The sequence below is a fragment of the Molossus molossus genome, unplaced genomic scaffold (assembly GCF_014108415.1).
Source record: "Molossus molossus isolate mMolMol1 unplaced genomic scaffold, mMolMol1.p scaffold_m16_p_13, whole genome shotgun sequence".
Classification (NCBI taxonomy): domain Eukaryota; kingdom Metazoa; phylum Chordata; class Mammalia; order Chiroptera; family Molossidae; genus Molossus; species Molossus molossus.
The window spans coordinates 41,482,993-41,496,284 of record NW_023425348.1 but is presented as its reverse complement, the minus strand read 5'-3'; the positions used below and the strand labels follow the sequence as shown (position 1 = coordinate 41,496,284).

General features: G+C 44.0%; 1 protein-coding gene across 1 annotated transcript; it reads right to left on the bottom strand.

Annotated features, from left to right (window-relative positions):
• Positions 1–11,380: 11,380 nt before the first annotated feature.
• On the bottom strand, positions 11,381–12,091 carry KCTD14 (potassium channel tetramerization domain containing 14). The gene has a single exon (XM_036259522.1). The coding sequence runs from the start codon at positions 12,089–12,091 to the stop codon at positions 11,381–11,383; it is 711 nt and encodes a 236-aa protein (XP_036115415.1).
• Between the last annotated feature and the right edge of the window lie 1,201 nt (positions 12,092–13,292).

Genomic DNA, 13,292 nt, shown 5'->3' with positions numbered 1-13,292 from the left:
CGTCCCACAAGGCACTGGGATCCCAGGAAAGAGAGGCCGCTTCCGGCTGCTCGACTGCCCCGCCGCCGTAGGTCTGGATTTGGCCGCCTTTGCGTTGTGCGCCGAGGAACGGAAACAAGAGCGTAGCGGGGGGGCTGGGGGCGGAGCCCCTGGAGGCGGCGAGCCAATGGGAGCTTTCGGGGCCTTGCTGGTCGTCTTAGAGCGTCGAAGACACTGGCGCAGAACAGAGCGAGTGGTGGAAGGAAGTGCAAGGTAAAGGGAAGAGGTTCGCGAACCAGAAGCAAAACCCGGAGCTGCGTAACGACTTGGACTACCGAGATAACGGAAAGAGGCGGAGCTGGCGTTCCCATAATTTGCTGTTCACAGTGTGTGCTGCTTGTATCTTCCTTGACTTTTCCTCCTGGACAGTCTGTGGCCTGGGGTGCCTTTTCCTGTTTCTTCACTCCAGTTGTTCAAAAGGTACCCATCCTTTAAGGAATCAACTCCTCCTTCGAAAGCTATGGTAGAGTGGAAAGAATCCTGAGGCCAAGGGTCAAGCAACAAAGCTTCAGACTACAACTGGCATTTAATAAAAAGTAGTTTCAACTACAAATGGGCTGATAACACCCGACAAATATAGTGATAATGGAATGAGATAGTGCATAAGCAGTTTCCAGGTTATGAAGTGTAGTTCAGGTGTTAGTGTTAATAAATCCGGGGTCAATTAACTTAAGCTGTTGTTTCGTCTTTCAAAAGAGTTAATGTGGGATGCTTAGGAAAAACAGCAGGCCTGGAACGAATACAAAATAATATTGAATGCAAACTGTAATTGAAAAAAGAAAAACATCAGGCTGTGGTCGGTAGAGAAATCCCAAAACTGCATTTAAAGGTGGTCTTTACTTACCCCTCAAGGTCCTAACCGGGAAGAGAGACACTCAAGCTGATAACTAGTGGGCAACCAAAGTGTGCTGGTGTGCTGGGTAACAGGAATGGAGTTCAAACATACCTAACTTCTTCAGGATGTCTCAGGGAATTATAACAGAGGCAAGGATTTTTAATCTGGCTTTAAAATACAGGCATATCTTGGAGATATTGCAAGTTCAATTCGAGGACACTATAATAGAGCAAATATTGCAATAAAGCAAGTCACACGAAGTTTTGGTTTCCTGGTGCATATAAAAAGTATGTTTATACTTGACTGTAGTCTATTAAGTGTGTAGTAGCATTATGTCTTAAATAATGGACTGCCTGAATTTAAAAATACTTTATTGCTTAAAATATGCCATCATCTTAGCCTTCAGGCAAGTAATAATCTTTGCTGGTGGAGGGTTTTCAATTGATAAGAAACAGTAAAGTGAAGGACAATGAAACAAGGTATGCCTATGGTAAATTTTCCAGAAAGAATATCATCCCAGACAACAGAGACTACTGCATATACAAATATATTGAGTTCAATGAAAAGCACTTAGCAGTCCTGGCCAATTTGGCTCAGCGGTTAGAGCGTCAGTCCACGGACCAGAGAGACCCGGGTTCGATTCTGCTAGGGGCACGAACTGCTATTGCATTTTGGCCCTGGCCCTGGTTGGGGTTATGTGGGTGGCAAGCAGTTGATGTGTCTCTCTCATATGGGTGTTTCTCTCTCTTCCCCCCTCTCTCCCTCCTGCTCTATCTGAAGGTAAATGCAAAAGTGTCCTTGGGTGAGGATAAAAAAAGAAATAAAAGCACTTAGCAAACAGTACCTTTAATAAATGTTAGCAGCTATTATTATTTCATTACCGTATTCTATCAAATCTAAGCTGCCAGGAATTTTAACAAAACCAGTATTTTATTTTATTTTATTTTTTTTTATCCTCACCCGAGGACATTTTTCCATTTTTTGTTCAGGTAGAGTGGGAGGGAGAGAGAGGAACAGAGAGAGAGAGAGAAACATCGATGTGAAAGGGACACATCGAGTGGCTGCCACCCGCACGACCGACCAGGGCCGGGGACAAACTGCAACCGAGGTACGTGCCCTTAGCGGGAACCGAACCCGAGTCTCTCTGGACCGCAGGCCGACGCTGAGCCAAACCGGCCAGGGCAAAACCAGTATTTTATATAAACTATTAAAAAATAATGATGAGCCCTGGCCGGTTTGGCTCAGTGGTTAGAGTGTCAGCCTGTGGACCAGAGAGTCTTGGGTTCAGTTCCTGCTAAGGGCACTTACCTTGGTTGCAGTTTGTCCCCGGCCCGGTTGGTATCGTGTGGGTGGCAACAGCTTGATGTGTCTCTCTCACATCGATGTTTCTCTCTCTCTCTTACTCCCTCTCTCCCTCCCGTTCTATCTGAAGATAAATTCCAAAAAAATAAAATAGAATAATAAAGTTGAGAAGCTGAGGCCAGATTGGTATAGAAACTAGAATATTCTACAATCTTTAATTGTTTGTCATATTTGTGATGCTAAGATTTATTTTCTCATAATTAAATCACATTCTTTAATTTTAAAATGAAAAACTGTCTTAATTGATGACATTTTCTGTTGACTTTCATTACTGCATATAAGATTACAATGAGGTGCCCCAGTGAATCCCTTGGGCTTCAAATAGACTTTTCCCTGCCCCTATTGTATAAAAGCAACCCAATTTCCCCTTGGAAATTAGGGTCAGTCCTTCAGACTGCTATAGTAACCCCTTCTCTGCCTGTTGGCTTAGCAAGAAGAGCCCCATATGACCAGGAGTGGTCTTGTTATATGTTCCAATGAATATGACAGTGATTGTGTTCTTTAGTGGAAGGAAGTGTTGCCTCCTTGGGGACTAAGCACTCCTAACTCACTGAACCCAGGAATTTATAAATGAATTACTAGGTGTAAAAGTGACAAAAACCACTCCTAACTCCATCCTTAGCTCCCAAACCTATGTATTCTAACTGTGGGAGAAATAGTACTATATTTTAGCTGTTGGTATAAACTTTTTCATCTCATGGCACACATAAACCAATTACTAAAATTCTGCAACACACCAAAAGATATATTCTTTGCCTATCTGACAAAAAATAGGTATAATTTTAATTCAGTCATACCATGCAGCTATTGTGTTGGCTGTTGTCATTTTTTTATTTGACAATCTAAGGGGAAAGAGGTCACTGCCCCTGACTAAATAGGCAGGTATTGTATGTTTTTATCTTGTAGCACATCAGTTGAAAATTGCTCGTATAAGGCATATACCACAAATCTGTAAGACAGCACCCCAAATTCACAATGTGTTGTTTTTTTGGCTAGCACCATAACTGAGTCTGCAAAAGGTTATTACACTGTTTTTATAATAGCAAGTACATCTGAGTGAAGGGGTACCTGGAAAAACCAATGAGTTTCTTTGCCAAAATTCTTTCACCATAAAATAAGCTCCTTAATCAGAAGCAATTGTAAAATAACATGAAAATGAATGGTGATACCGGCAGAAACATTGCAGTTAGGTATTAGGGTTCTCCGGGAAAACAGAACCAACAGGATATATATAGAGAGAGATTGAGCTAATATGTATATGTATATGTATATGTATATGTATATGTATATGTATATATGGTTAGTACAACAATACATACACTGAGTGGCTTTAAACAACAGAAATTTATTTCTGACAGTTCTGGAGGCTGGAAAGTACAAGGTGCAGGCAGATTCATTCTCTGTTGAGAACTCCCTTCCTGATTCATAGCTGTCTTCTCATCTTCTTATGTGTCCTCCCTTGGGAGAAGAGGCAAGGGAGCTCGCTGGGGTCTTTTATAAGGTCACTAATCCCATTCATGAAGGCTATACCCTTATGACCTAATCACCTCCCAAGGGCCCTACTTCCTAATACCATCACATTGAGGATTTAGGATTTCAACATATGAATGGGGGAGGGGGTGGTCAACAAACATTCAGTCTATTGCAGTACGAAAGTCAAATCTGGATCTGGACTGTGTATCTATTTCTGTGAGAATATATCACCACTCCCTCCCAGATGGAAAGGATGCAGTGTGTAATAGAATGGTTGCAGAAATGGCCCCAATTCTCCCCTTCTCTGTTTGTAGACCCCTTGAAATATAGCTTTGAAACCACTTTCACTAAGAGATGGAATTTAGCCCTGACCAGGTGGCTCGGTTGGAGCATCACCTCATACACCAAAAGGTTGTGGGTTCAATCCCCAGTCAGGGCGTGTACAGGAGGCAACTGATGAATGTTTCTCTCTTACATTGATGTCCCCCCCACCCACCCCCACACACACACTCTCTTCCTTTAAAAAAAAAAAAAAAAGATGTACTTTATATCCTCACCTTTCAAATTGGACTAGCCCTGTGCCTGGCCAGTAGAATGTAGAAGTGACAGTGTGCTAGTTTTGAGCCTAGGCCTCAAGGTCAGTCCACATAACAATTTCCCAGACCTTTTGCTTGATTTTGAAACCCTACCACTGTCATGAGAGTAAGTCCAACCTAGCCTGTTGGAGAGTGAGTGACCACATGGAATAAAGCCAAGGTGACCCAGCTAAGGCCATCTTAGACCAGCCCCAGCCAAACTAATCCACCATCTGACTACAGATATGTGGGTGAGACCAACTAAGACCAGAAGAACTGCTCAATCTGTAGGCTTATGGGAAATAATTAATGGTTGTAGTCTTAAGTCATTAAGTTTTGGGGTCAGGAGGTTGTTATGTTGTCAGACAGTCCCTTAATTGGTAAATCTACTTGCCTCAGGAGGAAAGGGAAGAAAATGGATGGGGTGAGGGGCAGAAAAGAATGAGGAAAATAAACAGAATTTTTTTAAGAGTATTCTAGGAGAGCAATGTTAACCTGAAAACCTGGCACAGTGCTATGAACTAGGGCATCTCCATGAGGAAAATCTCAAAGATTTTACTCTTTGTGTTTTTCCTTTGGATTATAATGACATTTATATTTAGCATTCACTCTTAAATTTTCCTTCTCCAACGCTCTAATTTTCTTAAGTTAATCCCAACAGATCTGAAAAGTCTCATATAACCCTACAAATGAACACAGATAATATTTTAAACATTATTATTATTATTATTTTTTGATATTTTGTTCAGATAGAGTGTGTGGGGGGAGAGAGAGAGAGAGAGAGAGAGAAACATCGATGTGAAAGGGACACATTGAGCGGCTGCCACCCTCACAACCCAGCCAGGGACAAACTGCAACCGAGGTACATGCCCTTACCGGGAACCGAACCTGGGTCTCTCTGGACCGCAGGCCGACACTCTAACCCCTGAGCCAAACCGGCCAGGGCTTAAACATTATTAACATGCCTTACTAGTTTTGCTTTTTCTGTTACGAAAAAAGAAGAGAGGAGCCCTGGCCGGTTTGGCTCAGCAGTACATGGAGGGCATGTACCTGGGCTGCAGGTTCTAACCCCACAATGGTCAGGGCTGTGCAGGACGCAACCAATTGATGTGTCTCTCTCACGTCAATATTTTTCTCTCTTTCTCTCTCTTTCTCCCCCTTCCTCCCTTCCACTCTATCTAATAATCAATGGAAAAACATCCTCGGGTGAGGATTAAAAAGAAACCAAAAGGGTGGGAAGAGATGGCATTATTGGGTATACAAACAAGAATCTTAATTTATATACTTATAATTTATCTTTTTGGATAATTTTTTTCATAGTCCTGTAAGCCCCACCACCTTAAGTCCCTTTTGGAGCAAAGATTAAATTGGGTTGCCTTTAATGAACATTCTCCTCCTCAATAATTTTAAGCCATATATAAATACAATTTTCTATTTATATATTTTTAAATTTTTATTGAATTTATTGGGGTGAAATTGATTAATTAAAGTATATAGGATTCAGGTATACAATTCTATAATACATCATCTGTATATTGTATTGTGTTTACCACCCCAAGTCAAGTCTCCTTTCATCACCATTTATCCTCCCTTTACCCTCTTCTACCTGTCCCTACCTCCTTTCCCTCTGGCAATCACCATACTGTTGTGTGTCTAAGAGTTTGGGTTTTGGTTTGTTTTTCACTTAATCCCTTCACCTTTTTCAGCCAGCCCCCAAACCCCCTCCCTCTGATAGCTGTCAGTCTGTTCCCTGTATCTATGAGTCTATTTCTGTGTTTATTAGTTTGTTCATTAGATTCCACATTAGATTCACTCCATATATAAGTGAAATAATACGGTACTCGTTGTGCTATAAATATAAATTTAATTTCTTTATAACATTGCATTATATAGATGGAATATAATTAAGTTGACTTATTTCCGATTGTAAGTTAAGTGGGATAAAAATAGTTATGGTGGCCCTGGTCGGTTTGGCTCAGCGGTTAGAGCGTCAGCCTGTGGTCCAGAGAGACCTGGGTTCAGTTCCCACTAAGGGCACATACCTTGGTTGCAGTTTGTCCCCGGCCCTGGTTGGGTCGTGCAGCAGGCAGCCATCGATGTGTCCCTTTCACGTCAATGTTTCTCTCTCTCTTCCTCTCTCTCCCTCCCACTCTATCCAAACAAAAAATGGAAAAATGCCCTCCAGTAAGGATAAAAAAAAAAATAGTTATGGTGTCACTCTGGCTGGTGTGGCTCAGTTGGTTGAATGTCATCCTGTGCACTGCGAGGTGAGTGGTTCATTCCTGATCAGGGCACATGCCCGGGTTGTGGGCTCAGTCCTCAGTAGGAGACGTGCAGGAGACAGCCAATCAAATCCTCCTCCCTTCCTCTCTCTGTAAAATAAAAGCCAATTTAAAAACATAGTTATGTTGTCCTGGCCAGTTTGGCTCAGCAGTTACAGTGTCGGCCTGCGGACCAATGCGTCTCCGGTTCAATTCCAGTCAAATGCATGTATCTCAGTTGTGGTTCTTCCCTAGCCCTGGTCGGGGTTGTGCAAGAGGCAACCAGTCGATGTGTCCCTCTCACATCAATGTTTCTCTCTCTCTCCCCTCTTTTTTATTTATTTTTTATTTTTTACTTTTTATCCTCACCTGAGGACATTTTTGCATTTATCTTTAGATAGAGGGGGAGGGCCCTGGCCAGTTTGGCTTAGCGGTTGGAGCATCGGCCTGTGGACCAGAGAGTCCCAGGTTCGGTTCCCACTAGGGGAGCATACCAAAATAAATAAATAAATAAATAATAGAGAGGGAGAAAGGGAGGGAGGGAGAAAGGGAGGGAGGGAGGGAGGAGGAGAGAGAGAAACATCGACGCGAGAGACACATTGAAGTGAGAAAGACACATCTAGTGGTTGCGACCCACACGACCCCAACCAGGGTGGGGACAAACTGCAACCAAGGTACGTGCCCTTAGCGGAAACCAAACCCAGGACTCTCTGGGCCACAGGCCGATGCTCTAACCACTGAGCAACCAGCCAGTGCTCTTTCTCCTTCTTTCTCTCCCACTCTATCTGAAGATAAATAGAAAAATATCCTCAGGTGAGGATTAAAGAAAATTAAATAAACAAAATAGTTTGGTAAATGGCGTAGGAAAAGAGTCAGATCCTAAGGGATACAGGCTAGAGCCAAAGCAATTAAAAGATAACTGGAACATGGTCTTCTGGCAAATGTCAGGGCTGGTGGAAACTTGGCATATCTCTAAAGCCTGTTTGAAACTGGCACAGTCACTTCCACACATACTCCATTGGCCAGATAAGTCATAAGGCCAAGCAAGAAGTCAGTGGAACAGGTAAGATTACTCCTACCTACTAAGAAGCATGTCAGAAATAGAAGAAATGCCCAGCCAGGGTGGCTCAGTGGTTGAGCATCAACCCACGTGTACCGAGAGGTTGCCAATTTGCCCTGGCAGGTTTGGCTCAGCGGTTAGAGCGTCAGCCTGCGGTCCAGAGAGACCTGGGTTCAATTCCCGCTAAGGGCACGTACCTCGGTTGCAGTTTGTCCCTGACCCTGGTTGGGTCCTATGGGTGGCAACTGCTTGATGTGTCCCTTTCATGTCGATGTTTCTCTCTCTCTCTCCCCCTCCCACTCTATCTGAACAAAATATGGAAAAGTGTCCTCGGGTGAGGATAAAAAAAAAAAGAGGTTGCCAATTTGATTCCCAGTCAGGGCACATGCCTAGGTTGTTGCCCCAATCCCCAGTGGGGGCATGCAGGAGGCAGCCAATCAATGTTCTCTCTCATCGATGTTTCTATCTCCTTTCCTATCTCTCTAAAAATCAATAAAGAAAAAAAAAAGCCCTGGCCTATTTGGCTCAGCAGTTAGAGCATCAGCCTGTGGTCCAGAGAGACCCAGGTTCGATTCCCGTTAAGGGCACATACCTCGGTTGCGGTTTGTTCCCGGCCCTGGTTGGGTCTTGCAAGAGGCAGCCACTCGATGTGTCCCTTTCACGTTGATGTTTCTCTCTCTCTCTCTTCCTCTCTCTCCCTCCCACTCTATCCGAACAAAAAATGGAAAAATGTCCTCAGGTAAGGAAGAAAAAAAAAAAAGAACAGAGAAGAAAGAAAGAGTAGGAAACATAAAATCTACTAGTGAAAAGTCCCTAGTGATGTGGGTGACTGACACACTTTTAAGAAGCGGTGTGGCCGGGCCAGTGTGGCTCAGTGGATTGAACATCATCCCATGGACTGAGAGGTCCCAGTTCGATTCCTGGTCAGGGCACATGCCCAGGTTGCGGGCCTGATCCTAAGTGGGAAGTGTGCAAGAGGCAGCCGATTGATGTTTCTCTCTCACATCAATGTTTCTGTCTCTCTTTCCCTTCTTCTCTCTCTAAAAAAAAGTCAATAAAAACATATTAAAAAAATAGGTATATCCAATATTGAATTTGAAGTTATTTGCATATGCATTATAAAGTCTTTCCCCTTTATTTGTCTGTAGTTCCTACAGTCTGCTATGTGCACAAATAGCTCATAGGAGTGGAATTTGTAAAAATTAAGAAAAAGATCTGGCCCTGGCCAGTTTGACTCAGCAGTAGAGCATCGGTCTGTGGACCAAAGAGTTCTGGGTTCGATTCTGGTCAAGGGCACGTACCTCAGTTGTGGTTCAATCCTTGGCCCTGGTTGGGGTCATGTGGGAGGCAATCAATCGATATCTCTCTCATGCTGATGTCTCTCCCTCTGTCCTCCACTCTATCTGAAGATAAAAAATGAACAAATGTATCCTCAGGTGAGTATTTAAAAGAAAGAAAAAGAGCCCTGGCCAGTTTTGCTCAGCGGTTAGAGCATCAGCCTGCGGTCCCAAGAGACCCGGGTTTGGTTCCCGCTAAGGGCATGTACCTTGGTTGCAGTTTGTCCCCGGCCCTGGTTGGTTGTGCGGTGGCAGCCACTCGATGTGTCCCTTTCACGTCAATGTTTCTCTCTCTCTCTCTCTTCCTCTCTCTCCCTTCCACTCTACCTGAACAAAAAAATGGAAAAATGTCCTCGGGTGAGGATTAAAAAAAAAAAGAAAAAGATCTGAGTCCTGATTAGGTAGCTCAGTTGGTCAGAGCCTCATCCCAATATGCCAAGCTTGCATTGTCCAAGGGACCGGATTCCGCCCCCGGTCAAGGCACATACAAGAATAACCAATGAATGCGTAAATAAGTTGAACAACAAATTGATTTCTCTCTCCCATTCTCTCTCTTAAATCAATTAATAAAAAAGATCTGAGTGTTAAATCTGGGTGCACATTGTGCAGTACAGCAACAATAGGTTCAAGACATCTAGAGATCCCTATGCTGAATGAATCCAGCAGGAGCAAAAAACCAGAGCTGACCATAGGAAAAGCCCTCTGGGAATATACAGAAATCTTGGGGAGGACATTGACCCTTCCATAGTTCATGAATTTGAGATTGTACGCAATTCTACTTACATCTGAAGAAGCAGAGTCTCCTTGGAGTCTAATCTCATAATTACTAATCAAAGGGTATGAACTTTTTTTCAGGCACTTGATAAATAATGTTGAATTGCTTCATGATAAAAAGTTCAAATAGACATTCAGGATTTTTCCACTTTAAATTTAGTCAGCTATATTAAATACCAAACAAGGAAAACATAAAATAAGCTTTGAAAATAAGAAAAAATATACAAGCAGACACAATTACTAAATTGTAATGCTTGTTGAAAATGACTTTGTTCTGAGCAATTTTTTGTTTAAATTTGAAACTCCCTGCCCTGGCCGGTTTGGCTCAGCGGTTGGAGCATCGGCCTGCGGTCCAGAGATAACCCAGGTTCGGTTCCCGCTAAGGGCACGTGCCTCGGTTGCAGTTTGTCCCCGGCCCTGGTTGGGTCATGAGGGTGACAGCCACTCGATGTGTCCCTTTCATATCGATGTTTTGATATGAAACATGGAAGAATGTCCTCGGGTGAGGATAAAAAAAAAAAAATTGAAACTCCCTGACTCAGTATTAATTTCTTAAATCTTGACAGTTAAACTTGACCTTCTTCAGTCCTGGGGAACCCATGATGGTTGGTCATCCTTCTAAGCAGGGAAGGGGGCCATCCATCCCAGACCTGGACTTGAAGAAGATGAATGGCTACCTGTGTCCTCCCTAGAGTTATGTTTTAGGTTGACAAGCAGAACCTGAAACAGAATCTCTTGTGCAAGTGGTTTATTGCTGATGTGCTCTCAGGAAAGGGAGGGAAGCAGGATAGAGCAGAAGAAAAATGCTAAGCAAGAATGTAGTGTCAGATGAAGATTGACTTCAGTCTGATCCCACACAGAGCTCTAGACCAGGAACTGCACCAGAGTTGGTTCCTTTCTGAAGTAATGGGGAACCTCACAAAAAAAATGGGCAGTTTTTTTTTTCTAGAGGTCTCAATTAGAGTGCATCAGAATCACCTGGAGGATGTGTCAAAACAGATTGCTGGGCCAGCCCCCAGAATTATTGATTCAGTAGGCTGAGGTGGAGGACAGAATTTGTATTTCTAAAAAGTTTCAGGTGTTGCTGATGCTGCAGGTCCGGGGACCACACTTTGAGAACCACTATTCTAGAGGCAGGACAGCTGTGAAGCTTTAGCAGCCAACACTCATAGCATTTGGGAAAGAATATATCTGAGTGGCATCTACTACAGTACTAACTTGGCATCTTCATCATGAAGGCACACCCTGGGCCAGAGGTTTGCCCACAGGCTATAGCTGGGTAAATTGTTTTCTTAGGTCAGACTATTTATATTCAGAGTATCCTTTTATATTCCTGTTGACATCCTGCATCTGTGGCCAAAGCATTTTTTAAACATTCCAACTCATCTCAGCCTTGCTATCGGACTTAAAGGGAAGGGTCTGGCAGGTACATGAGGCTTTAAAGAGGGAGCAGCTGCACCTACTAGGCATGTATAGTGGAGTCGGTTGCAAAGAGTGGAAAGTCCTCAAGGGGGGGATAAATATTTGGGGGTAACCTTTGCAGACCACCTTGAAAGATGTTTTAATGTTTATTTTTGAAATTAAAGTAAGAGGACTTCTGAAGGCAACTTTTAATTTCATAAGCTCCGCCAGAACCCCTAACAAACAGCCCCGGCCCCTGAGAATCACCACCAGGTAAACAGGAACGTATAGAAGTATTCGTAGGCCCCATGCTTAGGCTGAAATGTTTTCTTGGAACAGTAATCATAGGATACCTGGTACCCCTGAGCCATAATGTCCATCCGCACGGAGTCCAGGAGATCCCTGATGACCGGGGCCGCCTTCCAAGGTCCGAATTTGACGACCGTCCTCTTGTCCGCCTCCAGGACGCGCAGGGAGTCTGCGCAGTGCGCAGCATCTTCTTCCGTGTGCACCGCACACACCAACACGCTGGAGCTGCGGGCCGCCACGGCCTCTGCGCGCGCCAGGCGCACCATGAGCTGCAGGTTCTCGCTGTAATTTGGCACCCGCTGCAAAAACTGCTTCCGACCCACCTGCTCACCAAAGATCTGCGGCGTGTCCTCCAACTGCTTGACTAAAGGTGTGATGTTGTAGAACTGAGCCTCACGGTACACCTCGGGGATGTGCTGTGTGGGCAGCTGCTGGCTGCGCAGGTAGTCGAGAATGGCTCCGAAATAGGTGCCGGGGCGATCAATGAAGAAGCGGCCCTCCGCATCCTTGCAGTTGAGCATATTTAACAGCTCTCTTCTCGAGAAGTTCCGCAGGGTGCCCCGGGTGGTGGTGTAGAACTCGCCCCCCACGTTCAGCTCCACGACCCGAGGTAGCTGGAGGTACAAGAAGCAGTGAACCAATAGCGCCACCTCCAGGGAACTCATGACTTATTTTCATCCAAAGAATAACCCCGTAGAGAATCTAGGAAAGCCATGATTGGCTTCAGCTATTGAAAGGGACGTCTTAACAGAAGAGAGTTATATTTATGCTGTATAGCTCCAGAGAATGGGCATTTTAAAGAAGTCAGGATTGCCCTGGCCAGTTTGGCTCAACGGTTAGAGCGTCGGCCTGTGGTCCGGAGAGACCCGGTTCGGTTCCCGCTAAGGGCATGTCCCCGGCCCTGGTTGGTCGTGCGGGTGGCAGCCACTCGATGTGTCCCTTCACGTCGATGTTTCTCTCTCTCTCTCCCTCTCACTCTATCTGTACAAAAAATGGAAAAATACCCTCGGGTGAGGATAAAAAACAAAAACAAATAAAGAAGTCAGGATTTCAGTTTGATATAAGAATTACCCGTTCAAGCATTTCAACTTTCCCATTTGGGTCACAGAATATTAGTATAGGAGGCTGCTGTGGAAGCAAGTCCCAGCGACAAAGTCTGTGGTCTTTGGCCAGGCAATTTCCCTTCATAGGCCTCAATGTCCTCATTTATAAAATGGGGATATGGCCCTGGCCAGTTTGGCTCAGCAGACCAGAGAGTCCTGGATTTAGTTTCTGCTAAGGGCACAGTACCTCGGTTGCAGTTTGTCCCCGCCTCGGTTGGGGTCATGTGGGTGGCAGCCACTCCATGTGTCTCTCTCACATCGATGTTCCCACCACCACCACTACTCTATCTGAAGATAAATGCAAAAATGTCCTCGGGTGAGGATAAAAAAATAAAATGGGGATATGAAGCTGTTGTGAAGTCAGGAGTTCCCGAATGCGATGCTTAGGGTCTAAGATTTAAAAAAAAAAAAAAAAAAAAGCAGGGGGTGGGGAGCAAACCATTTTCGACTTTTCAGAAAGGCTAAGAAGCAATACATGTATTCATTCAGGAAGCAGTTCTTAAGTACTTATTGTGTGTCCACCTCCTGTGCTGGGGATTGGGGATAAAAATTCTTATTTTATATAGATCAGAAGTTCTGATTAGCAATTGGCATGACTTTATTAACAAATGGTATTTGATGATATTTCTTGAAAATATGGACCATGGAGATTAAATAACAGAAATATTCTGGGTAATGAAAAGGCCAGTAACACCAGATACAATGAGTGTAAAACTGCCTCATAAACTGTAAAGTTGGCACAAATGTAAGTTAGGTTTAGCTG

Bases quoted from the DNA above. Each gene is read 5' to 3' on its own strand.
- KCTD14 (XM_036259522.1), bottom strand. From the start codon at position 12,091: ATGAGTTCCCTGGAGGTGGCGCTATTGGTTCACTGCTTCTTGTACCTC.